The sequence below is a fragment of the Lissotriton vulgaris genome, chromosome 3_1 (assembly GCF_964263255.1).
Source record: "Lissotriton vulgaris chromosome 3_1, aLisVul1.2, whole genome shotgun sequence".
In the NCBI taxonomy this organism is placed as follows: domain Eukaryota; kingdom Metazoa; phylum Chordata; class Amphibia; order Caudata; family Salamandridae; genus Lissotriton; species Lissotriton vulgaris.
Window position 1 is genome coordinate 1,935,520,658 of NC_141689.1, and position 20,261 is coordinate 1,935,540,918.

The following is a 20,261-nucleotide window of genomic DNA, read 5'->3' on the forward strand; positions in this document are numbered from 1 at the left end:
GTCTCTTTAGTCTTGTAGTAAGTCATCAAATATGTTCTTGGCAATTCTTATGTCAGATTGGGTACATGGTAGGTAGCAGAACGTATCTTCTAGCTGACTTAGACCCTCAGCCAAATATTTATTTTTGTCGAGCACCACAACATTCCCCCCTTTATCCGCATTGCGGATTACGATTTGATTATCGCCCTTGAGATCATCAATGGCCTGCTTCTGTTCAAGGGAGAGATTTTTCATATTGTTGGGCATTCGCTTATTTCTCAATTTTTTGATATCGCTGAGCACACCCTTTTCAAAGACTTCTACTGCTTCACATGCAATGTAGGGGAGGAACCTAGACTTCACCTTAAAGTGGCTCCCAGGATTGGCATTCACATTAGTAACCCCATCCATTAGAAAGTCATCATGTTCAATAGTCCCTGAGGAGATCACCTCCGGAAGTTCAATGTAATTCAAGTCCAAATCACAGGGATTAACATCTCTATTCTCAGGTGCCAATCTAGTAGAGTGTGTTTCAAACCATTTTTTGAGCTTTAGATTCATTGAAAAATAAAATAAATCAATCCTGGTTTGGGCATAGTTCAAATTAGTAGAAGGGCAAAAAGAAAGTCCTAGTGTCAACACTTCATTCTCATGCACAGTTAATGATCTTTGAGAAAGATTAATTTCCATCATATTTTTGCCATGCTGCCCCTCGTCAATACTCCCATGGGTGATTTTGGCTTGTTTGTTCCTCTTGGTCTTCCGCGATTTCTGCTGCCTCTTCCCCTTTGGCTCCCCTGATCTTGTTGTGAATCTGTCCGTCCTTGATTCAACACTTGGAATTGCAATAAAAAAATTATTCTTTTTCTTTTGTTGGTCTTCTACGATCACTTGATTAAGCCCAGCTGGGGAAATATCTGGAAGGCTTCCCTCTAAGACATCGCTTTCGACAACTTCTGCTTGAGCCACTATGCCAGGATTCGTAGTTTTCACCGGAGGAGAGTTATCAAATAAATGGTCATATTTGCGGTGGAAAGTCAGAGTGCGACCCGATTGGTAATCTTTATAGTCTCTCAAAAATTTTCACTGCTTCCTCATGGTGATTTCCTCCTCAAGTTTCAACATTTTCGTTTCCAAGTGTTTTAGATGGTCATCAAGGGCTTCTTTTGACATAAGGGCACTTATCTCACTCATAAGTTTGTATATTTGTTCCAGTAATTTACATCTATCTTTCAAAGCATACTTAACTAGTATGCGCATCATTGAGATAGAGCAGGAGGATGAGTTGTTAGACCACTCCTCGAGCATGTCAGGATCTGGATCTTCAAAGGTTGGGATGGTGAAAATCCTTAGGCCTCGAGGCACTCTCCCTACTTCAATATAAAGTTGTAAAGACTCCGCCTCCCACCATTTAGAGAGCTCTTTCTTCTGCAATTTCTCCAATTTGATCAACAGTGCCTGTAATTGTACTTCATTGTTTATCGTGAATGATGTTTGCGCACTTGGATTAGACAAGCTGCCACCCTGCATAAAGAAAAGTTTGTCCGCGGTGGCCTTTCGTTTGGCATCCAACGCTGCCATAGTTACGTGCTTAATGTTAATAACAACAACTTCTGCCGATATTGAGGACGTCTCCTCAGTTTGTAATCGGCTCCTAACCCTATTCAGTCCAGGATCTCCGCACGCTGAAGCGTCACCCTTTCCAACGTACTTACATGAGTTGCACCACCTCACCGCGATGCTGCTCAGGTTTCCGTCCGTCGGGGCGACAGACTTATGCGAAAACATATACGTGCAGCCTAAAATATTTCCAAAATGGCAAAGATGCTGAAAATTACATAGGTTTGCATAGTAGCAGCTATACTCTCCCAACCTCTAAGGAAGAAAGAGAGCAGTAAACATTTGCATTGAACAATGCTTTAGTTGCCATTGAAAAACCTGTAATTGCAGGCATTTGCCAGTAGGCTGTAGTAGAGTATAAAGAAACAAAGAAAGACTGACACCTTGCCTTTAAGGCATTAGAGTAGGGGTACTGTGCCTTTAAGACCTGAAGGCGACCCCCTTGCTCCCATGATGCACTGCAGGTGGCAGTTAGGTCAGTTCTTTTTGTAGGTGTATAAACACCTGAGTAGATCGATAGTAACATATCATAACTTTGCAATAATGCGCGTCCGGGGAGGTGGATGGGTCACTTATGACTTTGATGAGTATACCCCTGGATGAGTACTAGGATTCCAGGTAAGTAACTAATCCTTCTCATCAATAGTCATAATCTATGAACGGATTAGCAAGCACATACCCAAAGTCTCGCGGACGAGCAATCAAGTATACAGCAAAAACATGAATCAACATCACATTTATAATGCAGTTATGCAAACAAATTCCTCAAAGAGGCCTGTCCCACTTGGGCATCGGCATGTGCATCTGAATCTAGGCAATTATGGCGGGTAAAGGTATGTAGGTAAAGGTATGTACTGAACGCCATGTAGCCGCCTTACAAATCTCAGATATTGGAATGTTACGAAGGAGAGCTGTAGTAGAACCTTTACCTCGAGTAGAGTGTGCATGAGGTTTGCCCTGTAAAGCCTTGTTAGCTAATTGGTAAGACAGCGCTATACAGGAGACGATCCATCTTGAAATAGATCTTTCTGAGGCTGACAGACCGGTATTAGTTGACCCATAATTAACAAAGAGCCGGTCAGACTTTCTAAGTGGAAGAGTTTTAGCCAGGTAATATTTCAGAATGTTCCGGAGATCTAGAGAGTGTAGAGACCTCACCGGGGCAGTGGTTGGTTGAGGAAAAACGTAGGCAGAGTGATAGTCTGATTAATATGAAAGTCTGAGACCACCTTTGGCAGGAAGCCTGGATGCGTCCTTAGCACCACCCTATTGGCATGGAACACTGTGTACGGTTCCTTGCAACAGAGGGCCTGGATTTCGCTCACCCTATGGGCAGAGGTGATGGCCACCAAAAAGGCAGCTTTCCAGGTCAAGTGCTGCAAAGAAGCCGTGTGGATAGGCTCGAAGGGAGCACCCATCAATTTGGTGAGTACAATGTTAAGCTCCCAGGGAGGAGAGGAGGGCTTAAGCAGGCATGAGGAAGAATGAGGTCTGAGAAGGTGACTTCCAATAGGCTGTGACTGCCGCTAATAGAACCCTGGTGGAGGGATACTTCAGGCCTGACCTTGCCAAATGTAATAAGTAGGGTAAAATCACCTGCTCCAGATCGTGGATAGGATCAAGAGAGTTGTCTGGACACCAAATGTAAAATCTCTTCCACTTGAAAGCATAAGCCTTTCTAGTGGAGGGTCTCTTTGCCTTCTTAAGAACGTTCATGCAATCTGCTGAAAGGTCTAGGTGGCCATATTGGATGATCTCAGGAGCCATGCCGTCGATCGAAGGGAAGGAAAGTTGGGGTGAAACACCTTCCCCTCATCTTTGGCCAGCAAATCTGGGCGGCAGGGCAGTCTCGGGTGAGGGACCTCCGACCGATGGAGGAGATCCGGGTACCACCACTGGCGTGGCCACTCTGGTGCTATTAGGATCATCCTGGTGTTGGTCCTGTAGAACTTCTGTATCACCGCCGGGATCAGAGGCAGGGGAGGAAAAGCGTACAGCAATGTCTGAGACCAGCTGATCAAAAGTGCATTCCCGTGATCCCTGTTTGGGGAATCTGGACGCGAAGAAGGTGCATTTTGCGTTTGCCGAATCTGCGAACAGATCTATGTCTGGTACACCCAATTGCTGAAACACCTCCTGTGTGACCTCTTCATTGAGCATCCAGTTGTGCGCTTCTACGAAGTCTCTGCTTAGGCCGCCCACCCGAACATTCAGGATTCCTGGTAGGTGAACCGCCACGATGGAAAGACGCAAGCAAGCGCTTGAGCTTCCAGAGACAGAGCTCGTGACCTTGTGCCTCCCTGCTTGTTCAGATAGAACATTGTTGTTGTGTTGTCCATCGGAACTTGAATGTGGTTGGTGCTCAAAGACGGGTAGAGGGATTTGAGCGCCAGATCGACATCCCGGAGCTCCAAGAAGTTGATGTGGTAGCTTCTTTCTACTTCGGACCAGAGACCTTGTACTTGAAGCTGGTCCATATGAGCACCCCAGCCGTGCATTGAGGCGTCCGTGACCACTGTCTGCGATGGAGGCGACTGATGAACCATCTGATGGAGTCTCTGGCAACTTGGTGGAGAGAACCCCGATCTTTCCAGTGACCTGATTTCTGAGACCATTGGTCCTCGAGAGCCTGCTGAAGAGGCCTCATGTGAAGGCGGGCATGATGTAGATGCACGAGGCCATCGATCCCAGTAGAGACAACACTTGCCTAGCTGTGGGACTTTGAGTGTGTAGCAGGGTGCCAGACTTCAGAAGCATGGATGACAACCTCTCCTCCGAAGGACACACGCTTGCCTCTGCGGAGTCCAGGGAGGCGCCCAGGTAGTGTATTCGTTGGGTGGGATTGAGCACTGACTTCTTGTAGTTGACCTGCAACCCTAAGGAATGCATCAGGTTGAGACAGTACGATACATGGCTCTGAAGTAGAACAAGCGTGGAGCTTTTTAGAAGCCAGTTGTCTAGATAGGGATAGACGAAGATCTTCCGCCTGCGGAGAAAGACAGCCACCACCGCCATGCATTTGAAGAATATGCGTGGGGCGGATTTGAAGCCCAACGGTAGTACTCGATAATGGTAGTGGTGATGGTCTACCGGAAACCTGAGAAATTTCCAATGCTTTACTGAGACAGGTATATGAAAGTACGCATCCTGTAGGTCGATGGCACACATCCAGTCTCCCTGATGAAGGTGTGGAAAGATCTGGTGCAGGGCTAGCATACAGAACTTTTCTTTTTTGATAAACCTGTTCAGCAGACGTAGTTCGAGGATAGGCCTGTACTACTTGGCTAGTCCTCGTTTTTGAACTGAGAAAGTAGCAGGATTATACTCCTTGATTTCTTCGCATGAGAGGGACCTCCTCTATGGCTTTTTTTCCTGAGAAGGGAAGACACTTCGTCCTTCAACGGCTGACTTTGAATTCGAGGAAGGTGCTTGAGTTGAGGAGACACTTGATGAGGAGGAGACTTGAACCTCAGCAAGTAACCGTGCTGCACAATACTCAGCACCCATTTGTCCTTTGTTATGGATTTCCACTCTTCCAGGTGACAAGCTACACTCCCTCCCACCGGAGTGGTGAACAGTTGAGGAGGAAGCAACGACTTAAGGTTTGGGAGGCTGCTTGGAGGTGGACTGTTGTTTGTTGTTATTGCCTCTGGCTCTACCAGGGCGTCTCTGCTGGAACTGTGATCTTTGCTGTGTTTGGGAGGACCACTGAGGGGTTTGAACCCTCTGTTGGTACGACCGCTTGTCGCCCTGACGTAAGCGCTTTTTAAACTCCTTACGTTTCTCCAAACCCACAGCTTTAACCGTGTCCATCTCCGCCTTCATCTTAGTCATCTCGTTGTCCGCGTTAGACCCAAACAGACATGTATCATTAAAAGGAAGGTTTAGTATCTTATTGTGAGCACCAGGCTTGAGGCCTGTGAGGCGTAGCCAAGCCGAGCGTCTGGAGTAAATTCCATGGGAGTAGCCATGAGCGGCGAGGTCAGAAGAATCCGCTGCGGCACTGATGGCCTGGTTGGCTACGAGCCCTCCCTCCTGTAGGATCTCGGTGAAATCCTGCCGGTCTTCTTTGGGAAGCTTCTCGGTGAAACGAGTGAGAGAATCCCAGAGAGATCTGTCGATTCTCCCGAGAAGGGCAGAGGCACTGGTAACCTTCATGAATGACGCCGAAGTGTTGCACATCTTCCTTCCATACGAGTCTATCTACTTACTATCCTTTTCCGTGGGCACCGAGGATGAGGTGAAAGCAGAGTGGGATTTAATGGCTGCTGCCATGATGACTGAATCAGCTGGTGGATCAGTCCTGAGGAACAGGGGGCCCTCCGCAGGAGCCTTATACTTCTTAGCGATTCTGGAGGGTACAGAGCCAACTGTCGCAGGAGTCAGAAAGGTGACCATCGCTGGTTCCAGGAATCCGGGCACCAGAGGTAGCAGGGTCTGGGAGCGGTCCGGTGATGCAGGGTATCAAAGATGATTGATGTGGGAACCACTGGGATATGCAGAGAGAGGTTAAGTTTCTTTGCCCCGCTACCCAGAACATCAGTAAAAGTAGAGATGTCGTCTATGGGTGAAACCCGTGAAGGTGATGTGGAGGAGAAGGTCGGAGAGTAGTCCCAAACCGTAGATCTCGTTGACGACGACCATGTAGGAGATCTTGTGCACCTTCTCTTATGGTGCCTGTCGCGATGACAGCTGTGCCGACCCCGAGGATCTAGACCGATGTCTAGAAGGCAATCTTGGCCTGGGAGGTGTTCTTGACCTGGCAGGAGATCTTGGCCTGGCAGGAGATCTTGGCCTCCGAGGAGGAGACTTTGATGGTCTGGCTGGAGTGCTTGTCCTTGGACCAGATGGCGAGTATGTGCAGGAGTAATCCGAGCCCGGACTACTGCAACCGCCAGATACAGCACCTTGTGGATGGCAAAGTGACAAACTCCGGGATTTCCACACCGCAGATTTGGGGAGACTTCTGGAGACATATCCACAATATGTAGCCCAGGAGATGATGACCGGTCCCCTGATGATACTCTGGACCCAGGATCTGATCACCTCGGTGACTACGCAATGCCTGTGACCTCGTCTCTCGACGTCGAGTGCTTTGACGTCGACGATGTCTGGGTGACCATTGGCGTTGAGCGAGGTCTCAATGGTCTCAACGTCGGCCGTCCACATCATGGTGACCTTGACGGCGATCTTAGGCGTCGAGTTGGTGATCTCAACGTCGATCTTCCACGACGTTGTGTCGAGGGCGACCCTGCATGGCGTTGTGTCGACGACGATCTTCTTCAACGTCGTGTCGATGGCGACCTTCACTGTCACTGTATCGACGTTGATCTCCTCGACGTCGAATGGTGGGAGCTTGACGATCCTCTCGACGGCGGCCTGCCAGCCGGCGGTGATATGTCAGCCATCAGTCCTCTCGACGCTGACCCCCTCGAGGGTGGCGAAGAGTGTCTCGATGTCGACGGAAGCCTCAACGTCGATGGAGACTTGGGGCCAGATGTAGGTCGCAAATACCGGTCGGTAATGGCCGATTTCGGCCGTTACCGACCGGTATTTACAAATGGAGATGTAGGGGCCTTAAAATGTACAGAATCGGTATATTTACCGAATCGGTAAAGTTACCGATTCGGCAAAATACAGATTCTGTAAATTTACTGAATCGGTAAATCAATATGTAGGTGGCACAGAAAACAGTGCCACAGGCCCTTACCGATTCGTTATTTACCATGTAATACTATTACATGGTAAATAACGAATTCCAGTGTACATGCACATCTGTGCATGTACACCTGTGCCATGTGGCACACAGACATGCCCTAAGGGCATGTATGTGTGTCACATGGCACACAAGCCAGTAACAGGGGTGCAACAGGGTGTCAAAGTGACACCCTGTCCCCCTTGTAAAATCGGTAATTTTACCGATTCGGTAATTACCGAATCGGTATTTGCTATTAAATCCTATGGGCTTCAAGGCCAATCAGTAATTACCGAATCTTACCGATTCGGTATTTTTACCGAATTTTTTACCTACATAGCAAATACCGAATAGTAAATACCGAATCGGTAAAATTCGGTATTTACCATTCGGTAATTTGCTATTACCTACATCTAGGCCCTGGTGTTGTCAGCAGCCACAGTCTTCGAGCCCGAAGTGTGGTGCCTCGACGCCGACTTACTTGGATGCGGCGGAGACTCTCGACGTCGCGATGGTGTTCCTAAAGAGTGTCTGGGCCTCTTCGACGGCCACTTCGACATCAACGGTGAATCTCTTATCCCCTTCCTCTTCCTGGGGTCAGGAGAAGTGGTACGTCGCCGTTTTTGGCCTTGCTTGCTGGAAGACGATGTCCTGGGGCCTCCATAGCCACCCACCTGATGACTCTTGTCCTTTTTCAGCATGGCATGGAGTTTGATCCGTTCTCTGTCGCGTAAGGTCCGCCTGGAGAACTTCTGACAATAGTGGCACTGGTCAGGATTGTGTGAAGATGGAAGGCACACAATACACACCGAGTGTGGATCTGCCAGTGCCATTTTCTTGTCACAGGAAGGACACTTCCTGAATAAAGCTGGCATTCTGACTGAAAAATTTCAGTGGAATTCCACAAAAAACAGTAGCAGAAGCCTTAATAAAGCAGAAAAAGTCGAATTTTCTGAAAAGATTCTCATCAAACAGTTTCAGTCAAAAACTAAAGAGCTCAAGCTCCAGGATCCTCTCAGAAGGAGCCGGAAAAAAGAACTGGCCTAACTGCCACCTGTGGTGCATCATGGGAGCAGGGGGCCGCCTTCAGATCTTAAAGGCATGGTACCCCTACTCTAATGTCTTAGAGGCAAGGTGTCAGGCTTTCTTTGTTTCTTTATACTCTACTGCAGCCTACTGGCAAATGCCTTTAATTACAGGTTTTTCTAGGGCAATAAAGCATTGTTGTATGCAAATATTTACTGCTCTCTTTCTTCCTTAGGGGTTGGGAGAGTATAGCTGCAACTATGCAAACCTATGTAATTTTCAGCATCTTTGCCATTTTGGAAACATTTTAGGCTGTATATATATATATATATATATATATATATATATATATATATATATATATATATATATATATATATATATATATATATATATATATATATATATATATATATATATATATATATATATATATATATATATATATATATGCGTCAGATAAGCACAAATAGTATGGCTTTATGGAGGCAATTTAACCACAAATACCGGATGGAATAGCGAGTTGCTGAGTGCTCCCTCGAGCTTCTGGGCACCTTGTTGATGTATATATATATATATATATTTTCTATATGCTCCGGGATGCCGCACATGGGCGGGGATTATTCATAGATTATGACTATTGATGAGTATCCCCTGGATGAGAACTGAACTTAACTGCAATGTTTAAATAAGTCAAGACGTATTTAAACATTGCTAACTTAATAGAATTATTGTGAAAATGTCGGGGGGGTGCAGATGATTTTCTCCTCCATGAGGTGGGGGGGAGATGTTTAAGGCCACTGCCCACTGCTCTAGATGCACCCCTGATCCTGGAGGAGATCCAGGTGGCAGTGACCACCTCCCCCTCTTGGGTCAGGTCCAAATGGATTTCTGATTGATTTCTTTTAAGTGGGTCTCGTCGATACTGACATCCCATTTCCTTGACATCTTTAATGTTGTGGGCAGTTCCAGTTCCCGCCCAGACGACCAAGCTTGTGCATTAATCTCTGTCATTTTAAAACCAAAAAAAACGAAAAACCAGAAGACCTCTTTTCCGAAAGATCTATTTCACTTCTCAATGTAGAGGGTAAAATATCGGCCAAACTACTCCCTACCAGATTGGCAACAGTGATTGGGTTGCAGGTCCACGTGGACCAGAACAGCTTTATGTCACAGAGGCTAAAGATGGAAATGGCCCCTGTTGAAGATCTGCAGGACCCCTCAGCGTTATTCCATTTGGACCACGAAAAAGCATTGAATTCATTTGCCCTTCTTATTTCAGATCTTGCAAAAAATTAATGTATTGCAGCCAGACAGTTTCACTTAATATTGCCAAACACTTACAGAATTAGACGAGAAACTCCAACAGCCACTTAACCACTTAAGCATCCTACTAGCCTTGGGGCTGTACTTTTACAGGACAAAATCCTAACTGGGTACCCCACCTCACATACATCCATATACATACTACAAAAACGATCAGAGGGAATGAGTATACTAAATCAAGACAGAACTGTGTCCCCACTGCTGTTCAAGTAAAAAAGCAGGAATTATCTGCTGCTGATAGCAATAAGCAGAGTTATGGGCTGTTCCTGAGGACAGAAGCAATCAACATTAAAAGGAGTGTCACTCTGAAGGAACCCAGTCACCCCAGGACTCAGTTGGTGGCCACCATACCACCATACATACCCATGTATTGCACTTGTCTGGAGACTAATGACACAAGTCTAAACATGTGGAAACGTTGTCAAACTGACACTAAGGTACTTTAGACTCTCCAGGCAGACCTGCCTAAATCAAATTCCCTCCCACAAGAACCTCTGAAATCTGATGGAGTAACTGTTCTAGAAAGTTCAATAGAATCCCCGGGATTACCTCGCTTTCTGACCCACAGCAAACCCAAACCTTTTAAAAATATATCAAAGCAGTAACATTGCAAGGGCTTACAATTCAGGCTCTTCTGTCAAGTCAAGGTTTCATTGCCTGGCTGGGCACCACAAAAGAGAGGTTCAGCATTTGATCCAGTAAATGGACTTGGGAAACCAGAACTCGCAGAGGTGTACCCACTAATAAACAAGAACACTATTCGAGAACGGAGAGATTCCTGGATGGAGAATTTGTCTGGAAATTAAGCTCACTTACCTATGATTGCAGTATACGGAGTTGTGTGTGTTGAAGATCTCCAATTTTAGAGGTACCTTGCTTCCCAACTCCCTTAGAAAGATGTAAAACCGTCTCACTGGTGTGTGAAGCCAGTCCAAACCTACAGCAGGCCACTTACATTACTGATCCCTGGTTGATCCAGTGCCAAAGGAACCAAATTCCTCTTGTTTATCGTTCTAGTCACATGATAGGCCCAGGGCCTGAGCCCATATTCTCCTTTTCTATGACTGTCCTTGATAAATAACCACACCCAAGAAAGCACCTCAAACGTCTTATTGACCTACTTCCTCACCTTCTGGCTAGGATGAACCACTGATACAATAGTACCTAGTAGTGCTGCTGCCTCCTTAGAAAAACAATCAGCCTTTTCTTGCAGGATTTCCTTCTCATAAAGTCACCCTCACAGGACTGCTCTTTCTATTCACTGAGAGGCCAAAAGGTAGTCCTACAACCAGGAGTACGAGGACTCCACTGGATCACTGGAAGTTTACAGTGAAAGATGTTCAGTGAAACGTCCCTCTCAAGTGTCTCCCCTATCCTTAGGTTAGTAGGTAGGGGACACTCTTAAGGTTTTCTGACCTCCCATTGGTCTTAGGAGAGTGGGCACCAATCCTCCTGTTCTTGAGCTTGTGCCAGCGCATTCTGGTGCAGTGCCTCTAGCTTAAGATTCTGGGTGAGTTTTGATAAGATCAGCTTTTCCAGGATATTCAGTTTCAATCAACATCTAAAATTACAGCTGGACTCCCGGGTTTGGAATTTGGTCCGCTTCTGGCTTGCCTATCTCCCCTTCAAAACAGGGAAACAGCTCAGACCCCACAACATACCTATGTGCCATACCTAGAGGAGCCCCTTCCTTTGAGGATGCTCTGGAGAGGGCCAGTACTCCCCTGATCACAACCTCCATGAACTGTAACCTCTAATGTTGTTCCTCAACAAACAGTCCGAGATTAAGTCACCCTTTAGATCGGCTTGGACTGCTTTTGTCTCTTCACTTATCAGCAGTTACACGCTGGCGACCAGTATTTGAAAACTTCAGATAATAGTCTCCAGGAATCATCTTGGTTACGCTATTGCGCAAGTGTCAACCATCACTTGCCTTGTACCAGTGCCCATCATGCCAATTAACATTGTGCCATCTATTTCAACGAATTCAAGATATTCCAGATTGTTTGGAGGGATCTACAGTTAAATTCCTTTCTTCCTCTTCCAGACATTCAAAGACACTACACTAAATCTGATCAAATGTTTAGCTATGGGTGGCCAGAAAACCTCCTATGCAATCAAAATAGAAAAGAGTGTAAAAATCATGATGCTACAGAGCAACCATCCTTTCTCAAGCCAACGATCATCATGTCAGGTGCTAAAGGAGACGAAGGCTATCTATTATCACACAAGAAGAAGTGGGTGGATGTTAGTGTGGATTTACGTGGGCAGTTCTTTTTACAGGAACTGTGAGGAGGGTCCGGTCCTGTACCATGGCTGCTTTCTTTAGTGTCTAGGAAGCACTCTCTCCTTGCTATGATATATGTAAATATATGCTAGTTGGCTTGCACATCTAAAGGGAGAATTCAGGGTTTCATTACTCCTCACTTCTTGCTTCACCAAAACAGAGCACTAGTAATATGTAAGCTTTTTTGTTTTCAGTTTCTATTTTCGGTAAATTCTGGTGTTTTTTCCCCAGTGTTTTCCAGTGATTTCGATACCTTAAAAAACAGTGGCTATCAGTTGTTACACATTTTCAAGCAAATAAAACCAGAAACAGTGTTTTTCTGGCGTTTATGGAACATTTAGCTTTTATAATTGCTTGCTTTCTGCATCGATAGTGCATGGTATATAGACAGTGTACATACAGTGTATATGAGGTCCAAATACATTTTTACAAATCAAACTTACTGTAGTATACCATACAATACCTCTTCAGTCAGTCTTTTGTCTTGAGCAATAGCTATTTCCTTCCCATGTTAACTTTTATCTGTGAAAAGGCCCTCTCAACATTGGCCCCTGAGACGGGCAACGCCAAAACAGCCAGTACACAATTTGTTAACTCTAGCCACTGACATAGCTTTCCGTGCCAATACTGGTGCACCTGAAGATTGCGATTCTCTGGCACATGTTCTACAAAATATGCGTTGAACTGTGCGCATATGCCCTCAGAGTTCTTGAAGCGGTCAAAAATGAAGCAGTACTTTTCAAAGTCTGGAGAAAATTCACATTTATGGAAGGGATCTAGAACTTGTGTAGAGTGAGACCTCATTGACTTCAAATGCCATGGTTGGTGAAGGATCATTATTATGCATTATTACAAGCCGTTTCTCATGCATTGTAAAATAAAATCTCCTGAATTGCTCAACATTTTTTTGATTACCAAGTGGCAAGCCTTCTAACATGGAACATGTTGCAGAGCCAAAGGCACTAGAAGTGTCGCCCAGCCTACTCTCGAGGAGGTGTTTCACATCTACACCAATTACGCAGAACACTCGGTAGACAAGGGTGTTTTACGCTCTTGTTTTTTTATTATGTCCACTACATCAGTCATGTTTTCCTGTAAAAATCTACGAACGCAGTACAGTGTGCTTTTTTTCACATCATTATCAATACGCAACTGAAGAGCCTCAAAGTTCTTGCCTTTGGCATCATCACTAAGCAAATATTCTGTAAACGGTCACCACATGAATAACATAACATTCGCGGTCTCTAGGTCTGAGAACCACCTGCTAAAGGACACAGTTGGGATGACTCTTTCTTTGATGCAACACAAAGCACAAAATGAGAAATATTTGTGTTTTAATTCCCGAGTATAACGAAACAGTGCACCAGAAAGGACTTCATTAACTCCGATGATTGTAAAGATGCTTTCAGCAACCCTCTAGCAAGTGGTAGGGTTCTCTTACAAGAAAGCACTGCAGCTCAGGTATCGACTTTGATAGGTCAGAACACAACTTTTTCATATGCGTAGCAGAATCACTGTAAACACAAACAATAGCACTCCAATCTTTGTTGAACTTGGTAAGAACTTTTTGAAGCAGCATTCCAAGTGATCTGCATTCTATGTTTTCCAAAACTCTGGTGGCATGCTTTCACCACTATCCCAGATGCTTGGTGACAGCACTCTTTTCACATATACCTGTCACTACACCTTGCATTAAATGTTTAAAGCCTGGGGTGTTTGGCAACTCACTTAATACTGACTTGCTAGAAAAAAAGGGGCTGATTTATCAAAGGGTTTCACCCATTCTCGGTTTACGGGTAAATGTGGTACATACTGGGAAAGATTCTTATGAAACCAGCCATTTTACCTATCAGTGAAAGAATAAAATGTAGCCAAAATATCAAATATGATTTTGATATTTTCTGATTCCCTACAGTTTATAAAATAATTAAATAAGACCTAAAGCATGCTTCTAATCCCTGCATCTATAGACCAATGATCACAAAATGTTAAAAAAAATGGCGAGGAAAAGGAAACAATATTTTAGTGACATCCCTAAACAACAAAACTCAAGCAGAATATTGTTAGACCAGTCTTTCAATTCTGCTACCTTGTATAACAAAGTTACATTGTATTGGCCCCTTCAGGAAGAAATAACAACGACTCTTTCACTTTCCTTTTCCTTTGTTTGAATGCTTTTTAGTTTGTGGCTGCACAGGTGTTTATATGTTTAGACTGGTGATCGCTATTTCCCTTTCAGTGGGGTTTTATCAGTTATTATAGGTTTAAACCTTAAACAGGGTAGCCTAGTAATGTGTAATAGACTAAACTGCACTAAACACTGACACATTATGAGTACATATTCGGAGTGAGTAATTTCAATAGTCCAGTGGCAAGAAAACACACTAGTGTCATGATGTTTAAGTTTGAAGACGGTTTTCCTCCTTAATTTCTGAAGGCAGTTGTAAATCATTAGACGTTAAGTTACCTGTTAGCTTTGCTAAACGTCAATGCTCACCTATTGGTTCCAGCTGCATTTACCAGATAGTTAATGCTGCCCAACTTGTTTTCGATCTCATCAAATGCATTATGAACATCTTTTTCTTGGGCAACATCACACCTCAGAGCAAGATGACCTGCTGCATTAAAAAACAAACATTGGCACCATAACTACATAAAAATCTCAATGAACTTTGCATTATATTCAGCTAAAAAAAACATAACCTGGATCAATACCATCACTTAAAAGATAGGATGCTTAAAATTAACAACCAATGTTTTGTTTGTGCTGTCTATTTGAAACAGTTTGTAAATAGCACCAACTTGCGGGGAGAGAATGCAATGTTCTTTAACACCTGGCGAGTATAAATTAGATCTACTACCAAGAGTAAGTGATAATCCTGTGTGGATAGCCCAACTCCACACTTCAATGTCTGGTAAATGGCCCAGTTTTCAGCATAATCACTCCAAATTATTCTCCTTTCGGTTCTGCAGCAGCTAAAAAGAATGCACATGTTGGCTGGGATAAATAATATTTTCACACTGATTTCTGTCTCGCCATTATCCATGATTGTTTTGAAGGTTCTTAAGAGGTGTATTGGGATGGCTCGGTAGTAGTAAACATGTTTTGTGGGGAACATACAATATGGTTCCAGTTTCCACCTGTTGACCTGGGTCGCTGGGGGAACATCACTTACAACGCATTTTTTACAACGCACTACCATTACATCGCAACCATTACAACACATACCATTACAACGCATTGCGCTGGGGGGCGCTCTAGGATAGGGAATATATTTAATTTACTATCCAACACCTTCCCTGCTATCCACGGGGACTGGAGTTGGAATAGTAAATTAAATAATTCACTATCCAGCGCCTAAAAGCATTATGCGTTGTAATGGACTGCGTGGTAAAAACCGCGTTGTAAAGGCATGCGATGTAAAAGCATGCATTGTAGTGACACCAATCCGGGTCGCTGATGTGGTGACAGACAGTCATGTGTCTATCAGAAGCATAGCATCCAGTCATTGAATATGTATTTTCCCTTGAAGTGAGACCGGTGTTGCTTCAACTACTTCCCGACCTAGGAAATTACAATACATTCTTCGGACTCATTTGTACCAGATGAGATCAACTGTCACCATTATGTAGATCCTCACATTTTAACAAAGGGCAGCCTATGTTCTTGCATCATGATCAATCTTTTGGTCTGCAGACTCTGGTACGGTTATTTATCATACCACGGGGCAAGTACATTCATTTTTTTGTGTGCGGATTCCATTACAAGGTAACACCTCAAGCTCTACCCTGGTCTTTGTGTCTCATACAGCCAACAATTCTGTCCACCATGTTGGGTGGTTTCTGCCTCCTAATAGATGGAGAACTTTGCAGTGTCACATCATGGGAGTTGCTCTGACGTGAGAGTTCTTGAGACCACCCTGACTCTTTTACTATTTGATGGTAAGTCAAAGCCATCATTAGAATACAGCATCAGAAATATAGTCTCTCCCTTTGCACAGGTGCAGAAAGCGTTAAACCAGACATCTTGATTCCTTAGTTTACTTGAGGGAATTCATGAGCAGAGCCAACCGCATTTTCCAACGCTGGCCAGTGAAGATAGATAAGCTAAATGTCCAGGTAGGAATCATTCAAAATAACCACTTTGCATTTATAAGTGTCACCTGAGTGATCACACAAATCAGTAGAGTAACCAAAGGGCTTATATCAAAAATATATTCAGTTTATTTTTGATTCTCAATTTTTAGTTTTTAAATATATGACAGAAATTTCAGAACTGGCAATAGACAGACTAACATAACATGTAAACTGAATGGTAGTCTACATACACCTACAGCATAGTATGTGGCTATGTTCTCTAGACCACATCAAAGTAAGTATTTACACATAAGAATTCACAAATCAATTTATACAGTGAATTATACAGTGTATTGCATGTCAGGTGTTAAGCGTCGACGTTTCGGTCCATGCTGGTCAGGTCGATCCGTCGGACCATCTTCAGGACAAAAGACGTTGCGCAGCAATGTCTAGTACAAACACAATAATAACAATAATAAACCCTGAGGCACACGGAGACCAATATCCAGCTCAACACGAAAACCAACACAAAAAACCAACAAAGTGATAAAAAGGTGAACCGTGAAACCAAATCACGAGTTAGATAATATAAATATCACCGCATGCAACACTCACCGTATGCACCCATAAGTGGGTTCAAAATTAGTGGGGTGATGTATCTCTGTAACTTATACCATAAATCTCACCGCATGCAACAGTAACCGCATGTAACCACAAGTGAACATGTAGGTTCGAAATTAGTGGGCTGATTTATCTACAACTAGTTCCAGAAATTCTCAAGCCCAGAATGACTGAGCAATACTCACAAGAAATAAAACGCCACCCAGGTCGTTCTGTCTTTAAATAAAAAAAAAACAAAATCACATGAATTCCAAAGGGACATTTCTAAAAACTGCCTACAACTGCGTTACCCCGCACCAATGCACCAAATAGCCAGGGACCAACTTACATGTGAAACTGTCGCCACGGGATCTACAAACAAATTACAAGGGGAACATTAGCGAGTCCGCCTGCACAACCAAGCAAGTAGCAATTCAAAAAGCGGACCTGGCTTCAGAAACGGGGCAGGTGAGTGAAACTTACTGTAACAGCAGCTATGCGCCGGCTCTCAAGAGTCCGTGCTTAGTTCCCGGTGAATACTCGGGACGCCAGGAGATCGCCACCTCTCACGTGGTTAAGTAGAATGACGACATCGCGGCCCGTTAGAGCGGCGGCCATCTTAGCCTAGTCAGCAGAGGCAGTAGGATAGTATATAACTCAGAGTCACAATAATAGCAGATAACGAAAGCGGTCAACTAAGTGCAAAAACCGTGTTCATACTAAGCTTACAACCACTGTGGTGTTTAACAATAGAAAATAATTAAAATTATAATTAGAAGTATAATTATAAATGCCGGAAAAATAGCAACAGCCAACTAGGGCTCCTACATAATTGTACAGAAAGTGAGGGCAAATAGTATCCACAATGACCATTGAGAGACCAATAGTCTTTAATCTTTAAACAGCATATACAGGCATGTACAACAGGCGTGAAACCAGTCAAGTAAGAGTGGCTAAATTATGCCATTCAATAAGGCTATTAAGCCCATTTTCGACCGTATCACACAGCCAAATCAGTTTGTTTTCCCTTTGTGTCAGTAATCTTTCGACATTGGGTCTTCTCCTTGTGCCTCTTACACATTCTATTACATACCATTTCATATCAGTTGGAGCATGAGACATGTTAGTGAAGTGCTCTACTAGTGGTGCTGTCATAACTTTACATCTGATACGGGACTGGTGTTGAGTGATCCGCTTTCTTATTTCTTGCGTTGTTTTACCAATGTAATAGAGGTCACATGGGCAATGGATACAGTAGAGCACATTTTTGGTCAGACAGTTAGAATGATGTTTAAACAAAAATGTTTTTCCGTTAATGCAGCAAGTTTTTATAGCCTGGGTGGTGGCGCAAGCAGTGCAGCTACCACAAGGGAAGTGTCCCACAATAGGAGCCAAACCCCAAATGTTTGGGAGGGTGTTAGGTTTAGGCTCAGTGTAAGCCCTAACCAGATGATCCCTTAGGTTTCTTCCCCTTTTGAACGCAAATCTTGGCATAGCCAATTGGGGTTCAACTTTTTTTATCAGATGCCAATTGCTTCTGATAATTTTGGTTATTGCTGTCGATTCTGTACCAAAAGTCAAGACACATGTAGTCTGCTCAGTAATAGGCTCAGAAACTCTCGACTGATTTTTCTGCAGTAGGGCTTGTCGGTCGTAAAACCAGGCACGCTTCATTGCGTGTTTTACCAGCCGATAGGGATATGCACGCATCACCAGTTTCTCTTGAAGTACTTTGGCCTCCCGGAAATAATCCTCCCTTCTGGTACAATTCCTCCGAATCCGGAGGAACTGGCCAAAAGGGAGGTTATCTCGTAAACTACAGGGATGATGGCTGCTGTATTTTAGGAGTGTGTTACGAGCCGTCGGTTTGGTATATAAACAGACGGCCAGTGTCCCATCAACATGCATGATATTTAGATCAAGAAAACTGATGCTGTTAGCATCATTTTCCAAGGTAAACTGTAAGTTCGTGTCCTTTGTATTCAGCCATCGATGAAAATCTTTTAATTCAGATTGTGTGCCATCCCAAGCTATACAGACATCGTCGATGTACCTTAAGTAGTTTGCCAGATGTGTTACAAAAGGATTGTTGTTAAAAACTACTTGCTCCTCAAAGTTTGCAACAAACAAATTCGCTATTGTGGGGGCAAAAACCGCCCCCATGGCCACGCCCTTCAGTTGCACAAAAAAATCATTATTGAAAAGGAAATAATTTTCATACAGTGCAATTCTAGCACACTCGGTGATAAACCAGGTAGGTACTTGGTGGGGCCGTGTACGAGTCTCTAAGATGTTGTGAATCATTTCTACTGCTTCTGCCTGTTGTATATTGGTGTATAGACTTTCGATGTCCATTGTAGCCAGGATGTTAGATTCTGGACTATAATGGACACCTTCAAGTTTAATAATAACGTCCCTACTGTCTTGAGTGAATGATCTCGTATTAGGGACAAAGGGCTTCAAAAAATGATCCACATATTCTGCCAGCGGTTGCAGCACCGACTGGCAGCCGGCCACTATAGGTCTTCCAGGCGGATGCTGGCTATTCTTATGGATCTTGGGAAGCGTATAAAACGCTGGGATACTGAAATCATCTTTATTCATGTATTCAAACTCCTTTTTACTGATCCATAATCCCTCATAGCCCTTAGTGGTCAAGGTCAAGATAAGTTTTCTAATTCTGGTAGTAGGGTCACAGGGGAGCTTTTTATAGTGGTCAGGATTGGCAAGTTGTCTCAAAGCCTCTTGATCATATGAGATTTTATCCTGTAAGATGATCCCACCGCCTTTGTCGGCCGGCTTGACCACTAGGTCTTCGCGTTCGGCCAATGTTTTAATGGTAGACATGTCATCCTTAGACAGATTGAACTTCACAAACTTTCTGTTTTGGAAGAGCTGTTCAATTTCCGTCAAAACCACATTCTCAAAAGTGATTATTTCTTTTGGAACCAAATTATTTGCCGGGAAGAATGTTGAAGGACACTTCAGGCCACTGATATTCATAGGCATATTGATGGTAGTTTTGTGAAAGAAGTGTTTTAATGTTAAGGTTCTGAAGAATCTATGTGTCTCAACCAAAATAGAAAAAAGGTCATTCCGATCCGTAGGTACAAATGAAAGGCCATGGCTCAGCACTTCAACTTCTCTAGTACTTAATTGGTACGAGGACAAATTAAAGATGGGTACAACCTCCTTATTCGAGTGGTTTGTCATGATGGTATTTATATTCGGTGTCGTGCTTACCACTCGTAATAGTTGTTCCGGGTCTGTCTGAACCCCGGAGTATACTGGTTGCGAAACCAGCCTCGTCTGGGGTTCCGAGCCCGTCCTCTGTGTGGCGCCTGACCTCTTCCTAAAAAAGGAGTAGAATTATTACCTCTATTTGGCCTAAAAGAGGACGTAGATCTATTCAAGTTATCCTCAGAATTAGAGGAGCCTGAATCTGAAAAAGTGGTGTGTTTGGGTCCTTGGTACCCTTGATTGTTTGTCTGCTGGAAGAAGTCTTTTTTTAGATAAGGATAAGTACGTTCACGGCTGTAATTTCTCAGATCTTTTTGCAGTTTCTCTGTTTTCTTGAGGATATTAATCCGTTGAAACTCAGCTATAGTAAGATCAAGTTTACTCAAAAAATGCATGCGGTGATATTTATAT

The 20,261-nt window shown here is 43.9% G+C and overlaps 1 protein-coding gene across 7 annotated transcripts in view; it reads right to left on the reverse strand.

Moving 5' to 3' along the window:
• Window positions 1-20,261, reverse strand: part of CBR4 (carbonyl reductase 4) — a 232,346-nt gene that overhangs the window by 168,031 nt on the left and 44,054 nt on the right. For all 7 annotated transcript variants that reach the window (XM_086962412.1, XM_086962413.1, XM_086962417.1 and 4 more), the window contains one exon: window positions 14,431-14,551. In XM_086962412.1, coding sequence (XP_086818538.1) covers window positions 14,431-14,551 — 121 coding nt within the window. The remainder of the gene's footprint in view (window positions 1-14,430; window positions 14,552-20,261) is intronic.